The sequence below is a fragment of the Phoca vitulina genome, unplaced genomic scaffold (assembly GCF_004348235.1).
Source record: "Phoca vitulina isolate PV1807 unplaced genomic scaffold, GSC_HSeal_1.0 scaffold27, whole genome shotgun sequence".
NCBI classification, from domain to species: Eukaryota; Metazoa; Chordata; class Mammalia; order Carnivora; family Phocidae; genus Phoca; species Phoca vitulina.
This window is the reverse complement of record NW_022589730.1, coordinates 7712344-7733357: the sequence shown is the minus strand read 5'-3', so window position 1 is coordinate 7733357 and position 21014 is coordinate 7712344. Positions and strand designations below refer to the sequence as shown.

Below are 21014 nucleotides of genomic sequence, written 5' to 3'. Positions count from 1 at the left end.
GCTCACCGCAGCCTCCAACCTCATCTCCCCCTCACAGATTCACTCTAGCTACTCTGGCCTCCTTGATATTGTTTGGACAGACCAAACATATCCCAATCTCAGGGGTCCTGCAGTGTCCCCCAGGACGAGCTTCCTCACATACTTGAGGTTACATGTCCCTGTCTGAAAGACCCTCCCTGACCACCCTAAGTGGAAAAGCCTTAACCTCCAGCTCTGATGTCATTCCTTGTCTCCTGTTTTAGTTTTTCTTCTCAGACGTCTATCATCAGCAGGTACATATGGATTTGCTCATGATCTGCTCTCCCAACTTGAGGGGAAGAGTATTTATTTGCACAGGCAAGATCCTGGTACATGGTAGGCCCTCAATAAAAATTTGCTGGATGGATAGACAGTGAAATGGAGGAGACAGCCTTATGCAAATAAACACACTCAAAAGTGAAGACACTGCCCTGGGAGAAGTGTTTTGAAGATGATGCACACTGTGTTACCCAACCTTGTAAAAGGGTTGTCTGCCCTATTCAGAAACCTCAAAACAGCACCACAAAGCAAGGGATACTGGTCTGTTCCACCTTTAATTATCACACTAAATAAATCTTGTAGCCCTTCTTAAAATCTGATTTGAGGTAACATTTCTATTAGCAACAACTATACAAGGAATTGTTAAGCATACTTTACATAAAGATGCTAGCTACAAGCAAGAACTTAAAAATAGTAAATATCTGTAAAGGAAAAAAAATAAATTTATTTTTATTAGATTGGGTTTTGAAAATACAAAGAATTTAATCACTATGTAGTTTAACAACTTCAATTTAGATGAAAATGATAGAGAGTCTAAAATCATAGAATGAGAAGGTGGTCTATACAACGTCCTCTTTTTATAATATGGTGCTCAAAGATATCCAGATCTGTGGGTAAACATTTATAGCTGGTTAATAATGGAATCAGGACGAGAATCTAAATCTTTAAACCCTGCTGCTTTATTTCACCATGCAAAGATGTCTCGGATTAAAATGTTATGTAACCTATTTCAAGTAACCTCATCATACCATGTATATCCTGAAAGATTTCCATCCCACTCCTATGGTTAGTATATTCTTGGCAGAATTTATGTTTCTGGCACTTAAAGCAAACAGACATGAGCGAGAGGGAGACGTGACACTTACCTGAGCCTGAGTGTGTTCAACTGGAGGTGACAAAGGCAGTGGAGCCTTCAGCTCCTGGACACAGCTCTCTAGGAGGGTCGCATCTGCAATACTGCGAAGAAGAGAAAAAATAAAAAAAGAAACCCCTCCAGATGAGGAGTATGCTGCTTATTAAAAATTAATAAATTAGTATTTGAAGTTTGAATATAACCTTGAATAGAATTTAAGAGAAAAGATCTTTACAGAGAACAAACTGATGGCTGCCAGAGGGAACGTGGGTGGGGGTGTTGGGGAAGGGGAGTGGGAGATAGAGGCCTCCAGTTATGGAATGAGTAAGTCATGGGAATAAAAGGCACAGCATAAGGAATACAGTCAATGATACTGTAACAGCGATGTAACAGGACAGATGGCAGCTCTGCTTGTGGTGAACAGAGCATAACACATCAATCTGTCGAATAATGAAGATGCACACCTGAAAGTAATGTGACAGTGTGTCAACTATACTCAAATAGAAAGTAAAAACAAAAAAGAGAAAAGATTTTCATAAAGACAATAAATGTATACAAAAAGGTATCCTATAATATTTTAGAACACAGGAAAAGATCTTGTCCAATAAACATGGGAAGCAAAAAATATCTAATGAAAAGCAGAATAAAATATAATGAAGCTCTTTCAGAAGGAAAGCAAACAAAAAAAAACCTTGGTGGTTAGTTTCCTCTTTAAAATAGGAAAAATACTTGCTAGGAAATAAGTTCTGATTTAGAAAGTAAAAAACAAAATAATGCAAAACAAACAGGAAAATTGTTTTAAGTCAGGAATAAAGAACAGGTACAGAATATGACAAGCCTTTGCCATAAAAGATCCTTTAATAGCTCTGTGGCCTCAATTTCACAGCAGACTCTTAGCTGACTCTTGAGAAGCCAGAGGATTCCTAAAGCTCCATTTTGATCATTCTCGAGGCAGGAAAACATCCACAGGGAAAAGGCAATCGACTAGTGGGTTCCTTTTCCAACTCTAGTAGGTCTCACAGTAGAAAGATGACAAGGAAACATGAACAAACACACACACCACGGCTTATTATAAATGGTAAACGAGTAATGAAAAGTGAGATGAAACAAGGGATATTTCTTTCTTTTTAGAGTTTTCTTAATATCCTGAAAAGAAAAAGAAGGCACTGTGATTTGGCAAAGAAGAAGAAATTTCATACGGCGAATGTTCACAGGCAGAGAAATGCAAACGACTAAGTGGTCAACAGGAGGAGGTATGCTGGCTATCTGGATGTGGGAAGAAAGAAAAGGAACAGGTACTATAAAGAAAGAGTGTCCCAGACATCATCACTTAATCCTCACACTAACCCCATTAAACAGATGTTATTAATGACACCCCAGAGATTAAAATAACTTCCCCAAGGCGACAATGCTAGGGAGCGAATAAACTATAATCAGACCTTAAGTCAGGGTGATTAAGGATCTACAGCCTTTTTTACTATACCATATAACCAATATGATCATCCAAAGGTCCTGCCATATAAGCTCATTAATATAGCTAAATGAAAGAACAAAATCATGATTTCCTAAATTTTATCAGAGTACTTTCTAATAAGAGTTTAATCTCCAATAATGAAAAAAACTCCAAATGAATTTAAACCATGATTTTCAACCCATGGCCACGGTTCTGATACAACCCTAGGGAGATGAATCCCTGACCTCTTTCACTTCCATTTAGAATGGCCAAGTGTGATGGAGGACAAATAAGGTTTAGAACCTCTGAATTATTAAAAAAAAAAAAAAGAAATCAGGAAGGTGGGAGTGCATAATAGTCAACATAACAAACCAATATGAATGCTGTAATAGATCCAAACTAAAACTGTCAAGACAATTCTGGCAAAAGCAGAAACCTGCAATCTAATGAGCCAAAAAAAAGTAAAGATAAATTCCCAGGACACATGAAGTCTTACACCAAGTCATGAGCAGAGCTGGTGTCAATTCATCTCTGCCACCCCGCCCGTCTTACCTGCAGAGAAGCTCTACGAGCCGGGCTTGCCGGAAAGCACGGGCAGTGTCTCCGGGTGCGATCGCCAAGAGGCCGTCCAGCAGGCCGCACACGGCTGACAGGAGAGGTGGAGTGACCACACACTGCCTGGGCAGAGGGGCAGGAAGGGATGCGCCATGAGGAAGCTGTGCTGATGTAGTTTCATGCTGACCCATTACTGAAAATAAGCATAAAGATTATCACGATTTTGTTCACTTTGTGCTTATGTACAATAGTCACAAGTTCTGATATTCAGAGGAAAGTCCCTGAAAGTGCCAAAGGAGAGATGGTTGGGAATTTCCCTAGTGCCAGACTCATCTCCACTCTGAGGCCAAGGAAGCAGCCATCCAACTCCTCCACTCTGTGTGAGTGTGTCTGTGTGTGTGTGTGTGAGTGTGTCTGTGTGTGAGTGTGTGTGTGTGAGTGTATCTGTGTGTGTGTGTGTGTGTGTCTGCCTTTGGTGACAGTTTAAGAGCCAAGACAAGAAGTGCAGCGCACGTTTTCTGCCCTCGAGCATTCAGACACCGAGGAACAAACAGACGGTCTACAACTCTTTTTCTAAAGCTCTAGGGGCCAGAAGTGCTTTAGAATTCAAAATATTTTAGATTTTAGAAAAACAGCATGATACATGAACCCTACATTAACTCACACCTTCAGTGGGATCTTGGGAAACACCCCACGAGGAAGTAAGTATTTCTAGAGTGACACATGTACAGTCACAGTAAGCAGGATGCAGAAAGGAAGAAAGACCACCTCAAATCAATACTGCTCAGGTTCCGCAGCAACGGTACTCAGGTACAGGCAAGTTTTACACCAAGTGAGTTCTGAGAAAACTTTCAAGGTTTCAGAGATTCCGGATTTTAAGAACTGAAGATATGAGACTGTGGATCTTTCCCAGAAAACTCAACAAGGGATTGTTAATAAGAAAGCTATCTTTGTTAATCTGCCTCAAGACTTTCCCTCATGACCCTCACTTATTTCTTTTTTAAAAAAACATATTTTGAATAAATTCAGACTTACAGAAAGTACAAGAGTACAAAGAATTCCCATATACCTTGGCCCAGATCCCTATATATTAATGTTTTACCACATTTTATCTACCTATATACCTATCTTCTTATGAACTGCTTGTAAGTTGCAAATGCCCCTTCGGCCCTAAATTAATTTCCTAAACAAACTTTGTCTTTTATAATCACAGTACAATTAGCAAACAGAAAATTAATAGTGACACAGTGGTAGCCTCTAATCTATAGACCTTTTCCAAATTTTGCATATTGTCGCACTAACGTCCTTTGTAGCTCCAGAATTCTTGTTTGGATCCGATTCAGGATCACACCTTGCATTTAGCTGCCATGTCTCTTTGGGTTCTAAACTGGAAGATTTCCTCAGACTTGCTTTGTCTTTCAGGGCCTTGACATTTTGCAAAGAGCACAGGCCAGTTACTTTGTAGAACGTCTGATGTTTGGTGTTTCCTCATGAGTAGAGCTTCAGTGCATCCCAGCGGGAAAAGCATGATTCCTATTTGTACCACTATTGGTAGTGTTAACTTCAGCCACTTGATCAAGGGGGTATCTACCCGGTTTCTCCACTGTGAAGTTTAATTTTTCCTTTGTAATAAACTAATTCCTTCGGGGGAAGAATCAGTACTATATAACTTCGGGACTATGTAACATCAAGAAAGATCTGACATTTTAAACTAAATAAAGTTTGGAAAATTAAATTTAGGTAATTCCACAGAAACAGTTCAATTGATTTTAAGGGAAAAATTTAAATATTCAGAAGATATGTATTCCATGTTTTCAGCATTTTTAGGCCAAGTATACAGAAGATGATCAATAAAAGGGGAGGGCACAGAGGTTAAGAAATTCAAACTCATCTAATATATTTAAATAAACTTTTATATTTTATCTAGAGAAAATTATCCTAGTTATTTATGTTAGTAGTACTCAAATACACTAACATTTTTATTTTTTAATGATTCCTTTCACCTTTGTATATCAAATGTAAGCTTACAGATCACAAGAGATCCTGTTAGGTTTTTTTTTTTTAATAAAATAATTTTTCTTTTACAAAAGTTAGAAACTAAATTTAAAAATGTAAAGTTGGATGTCTAAAGTGGCCCTAATGTACATATTAGAGAAAAATTTTTTCACTCTGTCCTAAATCACTTTGGAGCATATTAATTCCCTGGTTAATTAAGAATTAGCAAAACAACAAATAAAAGGACTAACCAGCTTCACTGGCAAATCCTGCTAGATGTTCTAGCTGAAGGAACTAAAATCTCGTTATCACCAAAAAAAAAAAAAAAAAAAAAAAAAATCACATTTTATCTTAATACTATTTTAAAGGGATGAGATTCAAGAAGATACCTAACAACAAAATAACTGCTCTAGTATTATGGCTCACACACAATATATATTCAATGCTTTGCAGCACTGTTCAGTGGCAGATTCAACAAAAAGGATTAAGAAGCTTTTTTGTCAAATATACATGCTTAAGTGATTGGTAACCAGTAAAACTGTGCATGAATACACATTCTAAGCACAATCCCTGAAAATAAAATAAATCCAAATCGAGAATAATGCAACAAAAAACAAAAAAAAACAAAAAAGCCCACATAACTGTATGTCCACACAAAAACCTGTACATGAATGTCCATAGCAGTATTATTCATAATAGCCAAAACGTGGAAAAATCCGAATGTCCATCAAATGATGAATGGGTAAATAAAATGTGGTCTATCCATACAGTGGAATATTTTTAGCAATAAAAAGAAATTAAGTACTGACACATAATACAACATGGATCAACCGTGAAAACATTATGGTAAGTGGAAAAAAAAAAAAAAAACAGTCACAAAAAAACACATACTATATGATTGCTTTTTTATGAAATTTCCATAACAGGCAAATCTATAAAGAAGGAAAGTAGATTAACAATGGCCTAGGACTGGGAAGGATCAAAAGAGATGAGGAGTGATTGCTAATGGCGAGGTTTCTTTTTGGGGTGATGAAAATGAAAATGTTCTAAAATTAATTGTGGTGATGCTTGCACAGCTCTGTGAATAGACTCAAAACCAATGAATTCACTTATTAAATGGGTGACTGTATGGTATGTAAATTATTCTCAATGAAGTTATTAAAAAAGAGTAATGCAACATACTTTTAGAGATAAATGTTCATGAAATTCATTACCAATTTCATTTCATCCTCTGTGTCCTCAACTATTTAAACAATGTGAGTTTGCTCCTTTTATTCTCTAGAGGATCAAGTAAGTACTTTCTACAATTAAACACTTTTTTATATTGTTAACATATATTACTAAAAACAAAATGGGACATTGTTTAGGAAGTTAGGGAACAAACACTGTAATAAAAATTCAGAGTAAAGTCTTCATTAAGCAATTATTTCTGAAGTTTTAGAAAACCTTTTCCCTGCGGATGCTTATACTTCAGTGTTTAAAATTCTTCTTTTTTAGGTAGCATATTGCTTACAAGTGATGAATTTAATGCTACTGAATAAAGGCCTGTACATTCTCTAGGACAAACAAAAGCTAAGTTGTAATCTTCCAAACATATAAAGGTTGAAGCATAATAGCGTTGGAAGCAGTCCCTAATACAAAGAATAGAATTTATATATTGCCATTAATAAAAATAAATCCCAGGCTACTCATCAAGCATTTTTTTTATTTTATTATGTTCTGTTAATCACCATACATTACATCATTAGTTTTTGATGTAGTGTTCCATGATTCACTGGGTGTTATACACAAACAATGAATCATCAAGCATTTCTAATAAAATAAAGACGCAACACATTTTGTAGACTTTAAAATAGAAGTATTTCCCTTGAAAAATACCTATGACCAGATTCTCTCCACTTTCAAGTGGACTACTGTGGTAAATTGAAGTGTTTTCCCTAAAGAGGGAGAAAAATGAAGGTAACTAATATCTATTAATTCCCCAGTTCAAACACTAAATATCTACACTTAACTAATAAGAAACCATATGGCAATCAGACAACTACATTCCATTTATTAGTTAAGGGTAGTTGTTCTGTTAATTTCTGATATATTTATTCTATCATGTTCCAGTCCACTTCATTTTGTTCTTATCTAGACATTGACTGTGTTTTGTGACTTATTTAATTTTGTTCTTATGTAGACATTTATTTCAAAATATCCTGACGGACTTGTCATTTTTCTTTTCGAAAGTAGAATGTCTTCCTAAAAGGGTACCTTGAGCCACAAACTGGTCATGTGAGGCTTCAGGGAGAGACACTGCTGAGGGCCCAAGTGGTAGAAATTCAGCACTCCCCGATGAAGGTGCCACCTATCAAGGAGCAAAGAAAATTATTTTATTCTTAACATTCATTCATTAATGTTATCACATGGAAACTGAAACAGAAGCAGTATGTACATAAAATAACCTTAAACAAGAAGGTTAATAACAAAACTACACTAGTTCATATGACTGGAAAACATTCCATATCTTGAGAGTTGTAAGTTTTTTGAATGGCACTTTCCTACTTCTTATAAGACCTACTGGAATTTATGTAAATCAGTAACTCAAAGTAGCAAAGTTTTGATTTGAAGCCCATTTCGGATTTTAAGGTCTGGATATGGCTTATACCCATTTATTGCCCAAATGTTAAAAAGCTAAATCATGCTCCTTTAACTTTTGCATAATTCACCGTCCCTGAGATAGTCTGTCCTACTTGATTCATAGTAAGAGGGGTTCTTCTTATAAGTTTCAAATGGCACACACAAATTTTAATAGTGCCTAAGAAAAAAATCAACAGAAATATTAATAGATTTTTCTCTACCTTTCCCCATATCACAAAAGAACTGTTTCAGGCAGTATGTTAACACTGTGTTTCAGAATACAGTATTTTTTAAAACATTAAACATAACATAAATTCTGTAGAATACAAACACAATTTCACCTATAGGTTTACAGATGAGCAGACTAGCAGCCTCCTAAAATGGAAAAAGTTCAAACTGATGTATCTGGCACCTTCTATGTGAAAAATACTTTATCTGGAGAGGTCAGATCACTCTTTTTCTTACCATCAATTTATTTTCTCTGAAATAGCCTGAACTTCCCAAACCTGGATAAGCTCCATGTCAGCACATGCATACAGTATGAGCTGTCACTAGAACTTATGAATCAACCCTACCTCAAACTCAGATACCATACAGCTCAGAGCTTGTATATTGATTGTGTATTTATCTTAATATATAAAGTAGGATACCTTATTAGACTTGATATGATAGAATAAAAGCAAAAACCAAGAGTATTTTTGTTTTCAGTTTCTGTTAGTAAAGAGAATATAAATCTGAAGAAAATGGTTGATGGAATTTATATAGTTTTTAAAATACCCCTTTCAACTTAAGACTTTAATCATCTCTCACTACTTCAAGTATGACATTACAATAACAAATAAATAACAGAAAGCTGTAGCCAACAAATGTAAGCCACGCACATAAAGTCATCTAAATAAGTAAACCTGGATAAATTTCAGTCTAAATAAACACTCATAAATAATCATATATTAAATACCTTACTTTATCTAATATTAGATCCAGATAATAGGAAAAAAACCTAAAATTTATTTATTTATTTATTTTTTTAATATTTTATTTATTTATTTGACGAGAGAGAGACACAGCGAGAAAGGGAACACAAGCAGGGGGAGTGGGAGAGGGAGAAGCAGGCTTCCCGCTGAGCAGGGAGCCTGACACGGGGCTTGATCCCAGGACCCTGGGATCATGACCTGAGCCGAAGGCAGGTGCTTAACAACTGGCCACCCAGGCGCCCCTAAAATTTATTTTTCTAAAAATGTATTTACCTACAACTGGCTCTTGGGCAAAAAGAGGGGACAGGCCATATCCAGTCCTCACTACTGACAAAAACAGAGGTAGCACTCAGTGCAGGAAAAAAAGGTTTCTAAGGGCCCATGGAATACCTGGCTCATTAGAAGAAAGCAAAATCACAAGGTGTGACCAAAGATCAGACATTAATAAAAGTTGTGATTTTCCTCAGTATAATCCAAGGAAGTGATATACAGATTTAGAAAATATGATTTTAGAAAGCACCTTACCTAAGAGCTGTATTATAACTTACCCTGTATGGCTGAGAAAACACAAAGACTTCTTTATATAGTAATACATTGTGTCTTAAAACTTGATTATGGGTGATTTATATTTCTACTAACCTATCTATTTTTTAAATTTGCTATATTAGCACATTATTATTTTAACAAGACAAAAAAGTATTAAACTGAATAGCTCTGGTTCTATGCTCAAATCCTTGCTTGTTTGAAAAAAATCTCCAATGGATATTTGATTATATGTAATAATATAGATATCAATATGTAAATATGTTACTTGTTATCTTGAAATCCAAGTAACAACTAATCCATTTTAAAATTCAAGTATTAGCTTCTGGAAGGTGGAGGAGGTTCACATGAGCCCATAATGCCACAGGTAGAAAAGGCCTGATCTAGTCCAGGTCCTCATTTAGAGATAAGGACTACAAGGTCACACTCTAATTAGGATTCTCAGTTGAGGACTACATTCATGACAGATCAATACACTCAAGTCAGAGGAAGTCCTCAGACAAACCTCCAGAATGCTGGCCAGCCAAGCGGAGCATGCTCAGTCACCTCTTCCCCCCACAGCGGAGAACACACCTTCTCATTTGCTCTCATAGTAGCCATAAAGCCCCAAGTGGGAGGCCAGGGCTGTCCTCATAACAGGCAGTCTGTCTAATTATTCTGTCATTGCTCTATTCATTAAAATGACTTCAGTACAAAATCACAATCTAGACATTTTCCTCTTTCCTGTCTGCCACACGACACATCCTGAGATTTTCAATTTACATTCCCTTGATAAGACAAATAAAACTGAGTTTTCCTTGAATTGAAGTACATATACTTCTAGCCTTCTCACCTTACTGGTATTATAAGAGGCAATAAAAGCCTGTTAGTACAGATAAATTGGTGTTACTTAAAGCCACTGTCCTAAAACAATCAAATTTTGCTTGTAAAAACTAAAAAAATAATAACCTTTTCTTCAATGTGTTTATGAATAGATTTGATAGCTAAAGAAGCTTTCTAAATGATGCCTCATTGTAAAATAGGCAGTTACAATTTTAAAAGAGTCCCTTTGAAGTAGCAGAAAATAGCAAAGTCGTTTACCGTATCAAAGTAGAATTTGGGTTTAAAAAAAAGACAGACAATTTCTGTCATACAAACAAAATGCATCTATATTCAAAACTATTTTCTTTGTATTCTGCCCTACAGAAATGAAAGTGTTCACTGGATACTTCAAAGTTTTTTGAAAGCTAATTTAGGACTTGAGTATTTTATTTGGCAAGTAATTTTATAATATTTTCTATATCTTCTTTCATCAAAAGTAGACTGGCTCCCAAGTAAGTCATTTGGTTTTTAAAAAATTAAAAGAGAACAAAGGAAGAAAATGAGGATCTGTGAGATGAAAAAGACAGGGTACAAATCAACTCACATTTTTAAAACATGGCAAAAATACAAAGTATGGAAGTTTCTAAGGAACTCCAGTTTTCATGTGTTCAGTACTATAGATGATTCCTGTCTCTATGTCCAACAGCAGAAAAGCTCTGGCATGCTTCATAATTTGTAATCATTAATTCTCACCAAATTATAACAAGAACTTTAAATCACTTCGGCTATACAGATCCATGATTCAAATGGATTGTGTATAATACAAAAAAAAAAAGGAAGCTCAGAGAAATATCACTGAAGGAATGAGCATAAGATGATATAAGATTCTTGCCTAACTATAAGATCACTCACTCGCATGCAGAGACTTAACCCTAGGAGATAATCACGATCCCTATGCCCTACTGTATATAATTTAAGAGAACAAGTTTCCTAGAGCTTGTCGTCCTATTCCGCTCTCCATTAGCTTCGTGACCCCACGCCAAATACTTGAATTCTCGAAGACACCGCTTCTTCGCTCATGAAAGGGTACCACTCTCAAATGGTGTAGATTTAACACCGTAACCCATCTGTGGACCTCCAGCAAACAGCAAACTAGAGGCTATTGTCACCTGAGCTCTAAAGGCCCAAAGTTGACTCAACACATATATCAAAACTAACTACAAAAAATAACCACTTTAACCAAAATTAAGGAAATATATTTTAGTGCAAATATAAAATAACACCCAACCCTATTTTACTTATTTCAGTTACAGTTACCTGCTTAATAAAGTTGCTAAAATCGATCTCAAAACGTTTTTGCCAATTCCTTTAAATGTTTGCACTCAACAGTAATGGCTATACCTCTATAGTAACTTAGTCTGGATAACTTCAAACACACCAAAGTGAATACAAAATACAGAAAAAAACACAAATATTATTTGCTCTAACAATTTTTAAAAGAATATTTATAAAATAGTACACACTATGTACACAGAATGGAATGAATACTCTATTTTCACTAGCCATTATATTCATTCTAATGTCACACAGAAAAAAAATGATAGTAGAATAAACTGATATGGAGGTATTATTAACCATCAATATCTAAGTCTTATTATAATATTAGGAGCGCCTGGGTGGCTCAGTCAATTGAGCGTCTTGACTCTTGATTTTTGACTCAGGTCATGATCTCATGGGTCAAGCCTGGCGTCAGGCTCCGCGCTCAGCGGGGAATCTGCTTCTCTCTCTTACTCCCTCTGCCTCTGCTCCTCCCCCTGGTTATGCACGTGCTCTCTCTCTCTCTAAAATAAATAAATATACTTTTTAAAAAGAATCAATATTAAATTTTTATTCAAAAAAAAAAAAAAAACCAGACACACAACAAACTTATTTTCATTGTATTACAGCCCTGTGGCCTATATTACTAACACTTAGGAACTAGAATCTCACTTATATTTTCTAACTAAAATATACAGGTTCTCAGATCCTGGGTAATCCACAGGTGGTTGAAATTTATTTAAACAAAGTATATCATTCTCTTTCTCTCCCCATCATGCAAACTGCTGTCTCCCCACGTTTTCCTGGGGTCATCGCACTGGATGTATGTACCTACTCTATCACTAATTCCTACGTCAAAATGATTTTTCTTCTAAAACGCCACTCTGATTCATCCCTGCTTTAACTGTCCTTGGTCTACTTTTCGTTCTATAAAACAACTCATAACTACCATCACACAAATGCCAGTACATATTTTTCTATAATGCCAACTGTAATGTTTCGTGCATTTTATTCAGCTGAAATATCTTTATATCTGTATCTTTATAGCTATTATATCTTACCTCTTCAAACCCAAAAACAGATTTAGCTCTCTTAGCTAACCCCTATCTGGTAATTAAACTTTAGCCTTTGTTCCACACTCCAAACAAACCAGGCATTCTCTGAGTATCTAATGCTTTTAGTACCACACAACCACGCATGCAATTATTTTCACATTGTGCTTCATGTTCCTGACTAGACTTTCAACTCTTGTCAGAGAGTACTGAATTGTAAGACGTATCTGAATATCTTTTCGGCTCCCTGCAAATGTGTGCATACATCTAAGAAAGATTAATCCTTTAAAGCTCATTTCAATTGACACTTCTTATACAAAATCACTTTCCATTTCATCATACCCTCTAATGTAACCTCACTGCACCCTGACTATAACATCTACTATGGCACCTATCACATCTGGCTTTGTTGTGAAGGAGTAGAACATCACCGTCAACAACCTGGGCTCTAGAGCCAAACATACTTCTGGATTCAAATAATGCTCTTATCAGTTACCAGCACTGGAACCTTGAACAAGACACTTATTCATTGCATGCCTTAATCTCTTCTTTTGTAAAATAGCAATAGTAAGAATCCCATGAGTAATTTCTCTTTAAATGTTTAAATAAACTTAAACTAAAATAAAATCAGTTTTATTTAAACTGGTGCTCCCAAAGTTCCAAAGAATCACATATTTCACAAAGAAAAGCTCAAAAGGAAAGAAACCACATCTCCTTTATTTTGACAACTGATAAAACAGATTCAAAAAATACAGACATAATTCTGCTCAATAGCAGTAAAAAAAAAACAAAAACACATATTTTGGTTAGAAAACTGTTGTTGCATACCGGTGTATACTAGGTGTAAGTACCCATCTAGTGTGGATATTTCTAAGAACTAGAAATGAGATTTCAGGAGGAAAACCAACCAATGCCTGACCCCTCCTACCTGGGAGAAGGAGACACTGAGCTGGATAGAATTCATCTCTGAAAAGACGGTTACTTAGAAGGGCAATGCACCAACATGAAAATGACACTCTTTACCCTCTCTGTAATTTATGAACATACATGTCCCAATCCCTGCAAAGTTTGCCAAACAACTGAACTGATATATTCATTAGATAACACCATGAAAGTCCCTAATGTGGCATTAACTGCACAGAATGGATAATGACCCAGTGACAGCACACTAGATGATATGACCCAAATGAAAAGACAGTGCTTTCCTTAGAAAGACAAAATGGAAAAACCAATAAAAAAATTGCATCTTTTCTCATATCTGGGAAATATACAAAATAATGATATAAATTACCAGATACACTTATTTGCAAAATTTAAATCCACTGAACTGATACCTCAATTTGTAACTTATACTTAAGAAATTATTAGCTGGTCTATGGGGCACCTGGGTGGCTAAGTCGTTAAGCGTCTGCCTTCGGCTCAGGTCATGGTCCCAGAGTCCTGGGATCGAGCCCTGCATCAGGCTGCCTGCTCCGCGGGAAGCCTGCTTCTCCCTCTCCTACTCTCCCTGCTTGTGTTCACTCTCTCACCGTCTCTGTCCGTCAAATAAATAAATAAAATCTTAAAAAAAAAAAAAAAGAAATTATTAGCTGGTCTAGGTATGACAGCTTAGGTTTAAAGTAATACTAGTATGTGGGCACCTGGGTGGCTTAGTTGGTTAAGTGTCTGACTCTTGATTCCAGCTCAGGTCATGATCTCGGGGTTGTGGGATGGAGCCCGTGTCAGGCTCTGTGCTCAGTGCAGAGTCTGCTGAGGTTTCTCCCTCTCTCTCTGCCCTTTCCTACCAAGCACTCCCACCAAAAATAAATAAATAAATCTTTAAAAATAAATAAATAAATAAATACTGATATAATGAATAAATTCTCCAAATTTTTTTTCCTGTTGGAACAAAAACATACAGTATCTCGCATGGCAAGAAAAACATGACAATTAGCAAAATTTGGTAATGAGACTACTTCTGTGAATAAAAGTCACCAATCTGGTGAGTAAGTCACCAATACCAAAGCTCTTCTATTTGGAATCCAAAAGAAGAAAAGGAAGAGTTGACTGATAGATAATTATCTCTTGAGAAACTACACAAAATCAATCTCACATAGAACTATAATAAGATTTCTTAAAAAAAAAGATTTCATTGGTATATATTTCTAAAAGAATACGTAACATCCAAACACAAGTTAAAGAGTCTTATGCTAATAGAGGTGCTTCTATTTTAATAATGATTACAATAAATAATGTATTTCTAAAATTTTCCTCAGAAAATCTAGTATCTTGATCTATAATATTTGTTATTATTAAAATATATATTACTATATATTATACACATATTATTATTATTCTCTTATCAAATACAGAAATGCAAAAGTACTTAAGTATTCTTGCATAGGATAAATACAACTTGGTATCTACAAAACAGCTAAGATGACTCAAAGTTAACTAGAGCAATTGCTACTTACTGAGTACCTACTATAAGCAAAGAACTGAAGAATGTACAAATTTCAAGGTTAATCTACAGATAGCCCTTTCAATAAACAGGGAAGCCTAAGAATTACTTTTCAGCACATATTAATGCTGCCCTTCTGTGAATTAAATAACTAATACAGCTCTTTTTTGCATTTAATCATATTATTTCTCTTGTTGAGACGAAGATACATACTATTTCTAGCATGGAAAGGAAAGCATGACATCTAGTGGAACTGGGGTAATTACTCTACTTTTCCAAATAAAGGTTCAATGCAGCACTAACCACAAACTCTTCTGAGTCTAGGGATAAAAAATAACTCCTAAAACTGCAGCAAAAAGTACCAGTGCTGAGAAACTACAGGAAGTGAATCTTATTATTGCCTTATAATTATTTATTATTCTCATATTATTTTTGCTCCTGTAGCAGGAGGGCCAAGCCTTTGCCTTCCTGATAGGGTCTACGACACAGTAACTGTTCAAAAACACTCTAGGATGCAATGTAATGTTTCCCAGTTGAGAGGAAATGATTTCATATGCTTGGAAAACAAGTGAAACCTAGTATCAGTCATATTTAGAAATACTAAGTGTGTTTCAAACTTTTTAGAACAAAGCAACTTATGAATGAAAAGAAAAAGGAAGGCAGGCAGGCATAAATTTCTGGTATTTCAGATAATCAAAACAAGCGTCTATCTGTTGCAAATATTTAGAAAAGTGCTTAAAATCTCCACTACCAAACTGGAATCATTTGAATGGGTCCACTTTCTTCAAATTGCTTTGCCCTTAAGCAAAACTGCATGGTATTCAAGCATTATTATCAGATGGGATCTATTCTATTACTACTGATAAACATTTTTAAACTTTTATGCTTCTGGTTCTATCAAATAAGGTATAAGAAAGGTTGTAAATTCATCTAAAAGGACATTCAGTGTAGCTATACGAGTACATCACACCCTAGTTCTACACAGACAGCAGTTCAAAAAAATCACGGCTGTCAGGCGCCTGGCTGGCTCAGTCAGTGGAGCATGCGGCTCTTGATCTCAGGGTTGTGGGTCTGAGCCCCATGCTGGCTACAGAGATTACTTAAAAAAAATAAACAAATAAAAAATTTCAAAAAAATAAACAAGTAAATCACAGCTATTTTAATCATAACCTTATACTTTTTATACCGTCTTATCGTCCACTATGTAAATTCAAATCTTTTCAGAGTTTCAAAATAAAGCACTTATGCATTCTTTAGAAGTACCATTGTTTCCAAGGTGGAGAGAGAACTTGAATCTTGATCTTGATTGGACATCCTAGATGGAGCCCTCCAAAACTTGAATGAGTCATCTAAACCTGTGACAACAGGAAAACTGTCAATATGAATACAGTCTCCTGGGTACTGGAACATTTAACAGAAAGAATACTTGTTATAGGAAACCAATCAAGAACTTGTTACAGGAAACCAACCAAGAAGTAAGGAAAAAAGTTTGCTTAATTGTTATTATTCTTAATTAATTTACATATAAAGCTTGTTTCACAAAAATTTTAATGACAATTAGTGGAGTTTGCTTACCTAAATCTAATACAATTTATCAAGACCACCAGCTCCCAAACTTTAATGTGCCTAAGGATCATAAAGCGCTTGTTAAAGCAATTTCCTGGGTGCTATTCCCAGAGATTCTACTCCCCCAAATCAGGGTGGGAGCCATAATTTTGCATTTAACAAGCTCACAAAAGATTTCAATGATGTTGGTTCAAGGGCCATGCTTCAAGTAACACTGATCCAGAGAAATCCAAACAATGAAATGGGTCACTTTCCTAATAAGGGCATTTATTTAAATTTTCAGAAATCTCTGGGGCACCTGGATGGCTCAGTTGGTTAAGCATCTGACTCTGACTTCAGCTCAGGTCATGACCTCAGGGTTAGGAAATGAAGCCCCGCATCAGGCTCCATACTGCGTGCGGAGCTTGCTTAAGATTCTCTCTCCCTCTTGTGCTACCCCTCCCTCCACCCCATCTCTCGCTCTCTTCCTCTTTAAAAAAAAAAAAATGTTCAAAACCTTCATCAAATGTCATTTTCCTCTTATTTCCTCCAAGAACTGAGCAGAAAAGTGAATTAGAAATTCACATTTAAGTCTGGGAGTAAAGGAACTATGTCTGCAATTCACTCTTAGAATAGCTCAGAAAAGAAAAAAATATATATATATGTATACAGGCATATAAATAAATAAATTTTATTTATACACACATACATATACATACACATGGCGTAGGGGAACAAATGCAGTAAAATGTTAACATTTGAGAATGTTCTTGCATTCTTGCATCTTTTCTGTAAGTGTGAAATTATGTCAAGATTTTCTTTTTTTTTTTTTTTAAAGATTTTATTTATTTACTTGACAGAGAGACACAGTGAGAGAGGGAATGCAAGCAGGGGGAGAAGGAGAGGGAGAAGCAGGCTTCCCGCGGAGCAGGGAGCCCGATGTGGGATTCGATCCCAGGACCCTGGGATCATGACCTGAGCCGAAAGCAGACGCTTAACGACTGAGCCACCCAGGCTCCCCATGTAAAGATTTATAAAATTACTATTAAAAATTAATTTTAAAATAAAACTTATTTTTTAAATCATTAAGTTATTTATTATCATGAGACAAAAGTATTTATATGTGCTAAGATCATAGGAAATCCAAAAGAATCTATAAATAGAAACAAAAAGGTTTCAGCAAGATGTTTTGATAAATTAGTACCATACCAAAAACAAATAGCTCTTTGATATATTAGCACAACAAATTAGAAAATTTAGTAGGAAAAGGTCTCATTCTTGATTGCCTAGGAAGAACCTTCCAAAAAGTTTAAAACATCTAATAGAGAAAAAAAAAACTGTAAAACTTTACTGAAGGGCATGGAATAACTTATAAAACATTAATAAGATGTCAAAATGGTTTCCATGAAGAATTTATAACATAGAAAAATGCTTAGGCAATGTTTAGTGGAAGGAAGGAACAAAAATGTACATAGATATGAACACAATCATGTAAAACAAACAAAAGCTATAGAGAGAGAGAAGACTGAAGAAAATCCACCCTGACATTAACAAAGGTCATGTCTGCGTAGTGGGGCCCAAAGAATAATGTTTTCCTGTGTACCTTCATTATTTTTCAAATATTTTGTAACAAACACATAGGTTTTCAACAGTTTATAAAAAGTTAGATTTCATAAAAATAATATAATGTACTTACCATTTAAATCGCTGCCTTCTGAAGTTCCATCAAGAGCAGAAAAATTCAAATCAAATGTATACCGTCCCAGGTAACAGTGTTTTACCATCTGATTCAAATGTTCATAAAAATGGCAGTGATATAAAAGAGCCTGAAGGGCAGGTTTTCCCGTGAGCGATAGGCCAGAATCCTCATCGTGGACACAGGGGCCCTGTAGGAAAAGAGGGAGAGAAAAAGAAAGACACACTGCCTCATAACGTAATTTCTTCAAAAAGACCTGCTGTCTGCCCCACATTCCCCTCAACGAATCAAATGGGTCCCAGGTGCTACCATGATCCTTCCACCTGCCTCTGTCCCTCCATACTCGAAGCAGCCTGACTTAGGGCAAATATTTCATAGTCCTCTAAGTTTTTGCTGCCTAAAAATCCTCTGAAGGCAGAAGGCTGCTCTGTTCTATCTCTTGAGGGATAAACATTAGCTTACAATGCTTCTATGAAATGGTACAGTTTTAACCAAGCAATTACATACTTGAGCCGCAAATACAATAAAAGCAGTATTTTTCAACCTACACAGAATAAAATAAGTATTCAAATATCTGAAATAATGTGATCCAGTAATTATGTTCCAAATTATTTTTTGCACCTATCAGTATGCCAGATAAAAATGAAAAGACTCATCACCATCCAGGATAAAACTTGTTTGCCACACCACTTCTCACTGAATTAATCCTGCCAAAGCAAACATGCAGGCATGCAAGCACGCACACACACTTTCCATCAGGAGGCTAAGAAGAGTCTGCTGTTACACAATTTTAATCTCACTACACTTTTTTCCAAACAATGTTTCTCACTGCCATTCACTCCTTTTCCTAGAATACCCAGTGGCAAAAATCAAGCACTCAGGATACGTTTACAGTTTGCAAATAATCCTGTCACTAGCTTATAATTATTTCTGTTTTTGGAAAATGATAAGGTTATGATTTTTAAAACAGACCATAAGAGAGAGAAAAATAAAAGAAAGAAAACAGAAATCTAAGTGCCACCAGGAAAGGTATGGTCAAAACATATTCAAAGATTATCATTAACCGTGAGATTTATGTATGGGTCCTTTTTCTCATGTCTGCTCATTAGTAAGGAAATATGGATGTTAAAACTTACTATCCAGGAAGATAAAATAATTCACAAGTTAAAGGTATAATTAAAACAGTAAGATTATTTCCATTAATCTTTCTTTTTCAGGATATTATCATTATAATCAAACCTCTTATTTCATTATTAAATACCTTTTATGGTCATGGATTTGTTATTGTTGTATTCTAATAAACCTACCTAATACTGTGAGCTTACTCTTCATCAAGACAGCAATTTACATATTTAATAAGAAATAAGACTATTTAATGAGCAACCAGCACATGATGGTCCCTGCATAACTTTAAATTTTGAGGTCTAGAAGAAGCAGGTAAAACAGAGAAAAGTACAAGAACAAGGTCATATGGCTGTTAACCATGGTATATGTTTCAGGCAATGTGGCCCTTTCATGCACTACCTTATTTAATTATCTGGAGTGAAATAATTCATCCAAAACCGCAGAGCCAATCCTAACATCCACAGCTTCAAACTCTTCTTTTAAGTAACTTGTAACATTCTAAATGTACCAAACATGTCAAATACATAGGAGATGCACAATATTTGCTTAATATCACAAATTAAAGCCCTCACTATAATAATTCAGAGAAGGAATTAACAACCAAGATGAGAATTATAAATAATTCAACTAAGTTTACTAGCTTAGTTCCAACTACTTAACAAACTTCAACAAACCAGTAAAATAAAATGATTAAACAAAGTAGGACAAATACTACCTTTCTAAATATATTTCATAATGATGCCCAGAACAATTTTTAAATTTTATTAGATTATATAAAATTTTTACTTTTGCAAAATCATACCTATATAATCACTTCCTCAGATGAGTTACACCACAGTCTAAAATTCATAAAGGTTTAACAAAAATAGATGAAAGAATATAAGCTATATAAATCTCAAAAACAAGCTCTTCAAGAGCTCTCATTAAATCTACTGGTTCTTTATTCTGTAAAGGTCTCCTGAGGCTGATGGTTATACCAACTGCTAGAGGAAAGGTATTATAAACTCACTGTCTTCTAAAATCCATCTTTTCAGGGTGCCTGGGTGGCTCAGTTGGTTAAGTGTCTGACTCTTGATTTTGGCTCAGGTCATGATCTCAGGGTTGTGAGATCGAGCCCCGCATCAGAATCCACACTCAGTGGAGAGTATGTTTGTCCCTCTCCCTTTTGCTCCTCCCCCCGCTAATAAATAAAATCTTTTAAAAATAATAAATAAATAAATAAAATCCATCTTTTTTTCAGTTATAAGTATTTCCAAAGTAAATGAGAAATTATATATGTGATGCAGAACTGTAATAGTTATTCTCTAAGTATATATAATTATCATAGTAATAAAGAATCATTAACATAATCACATTTACCCTTCAATTGGTATACAGATAGTCCCTGACTTACAATGGTTCAATCTACAGTTTTTCAACTTTATAATGGAGCAAAGTGATATGTGTTCAGTAAAAATCGTATTTCAAACTTTGAATTTTGATCTCTTCCTCGGCTGGCGATATGCAGTAACATATTTTCATGACGCTAGGTAGCAGTAACCAGCCGCAGCTCCTAGTCAGCCAGGGACCACAAGGGTAAATAACTGATAAAACTATTCTGTTTTTCATTTTCATTACAATATTCAATAAACTACAAGGATATTCAACACTTTATTATAAAAAAGGCTTTGTGTTAGATGATTTTGCCCGACTGCAGGCTAATGTAAGTGTTATGAGCACATTTAAGGTAGGCATGGCTAATCTGTG

At 35.3% G+C, this 21014-nt stretch overlaps 1 protein-coding gene across 2 annotated transcripts in view; it reads right to left on the bottom strand.

Annotated features, from left to right (window-relative positions):
* RTTN (rotatin) overlaps nucleotides 1-21014 on the bottom strand; it is a 151762-nt gene that overhangs the window by 37807 nt on the left and 92941 nt on the right. For both annotated transcript variants that reach the window (XM_032422642.1, XM_032422641.1), the window contains exons 33-37: nucleotides 18144-18333; nucleotides 16166-16257; nucleotides 7410-7503; nucleotides 3156-3351; nucleotides 1164-1254 (exon numbers count right to left, since the gene is read on the bottom strand). In XM_032422642.1, coding sequence (XP_032278533.1) covers nucleotides 1164-1254; nucleotides 3156-3351; nucleotides 7410-7503; nucleotides 16166-16257; nucleotides 18144-18333 — 663 coding nt within the window. The remainder of the gene's footprint in view (nucleotides 1-1163; nucleotides 1255-3155; nucleotides 3352-7409; nucleotides 7504-16165; nucleotides 16258-18143; nucleotides 18334-21014) is intronic.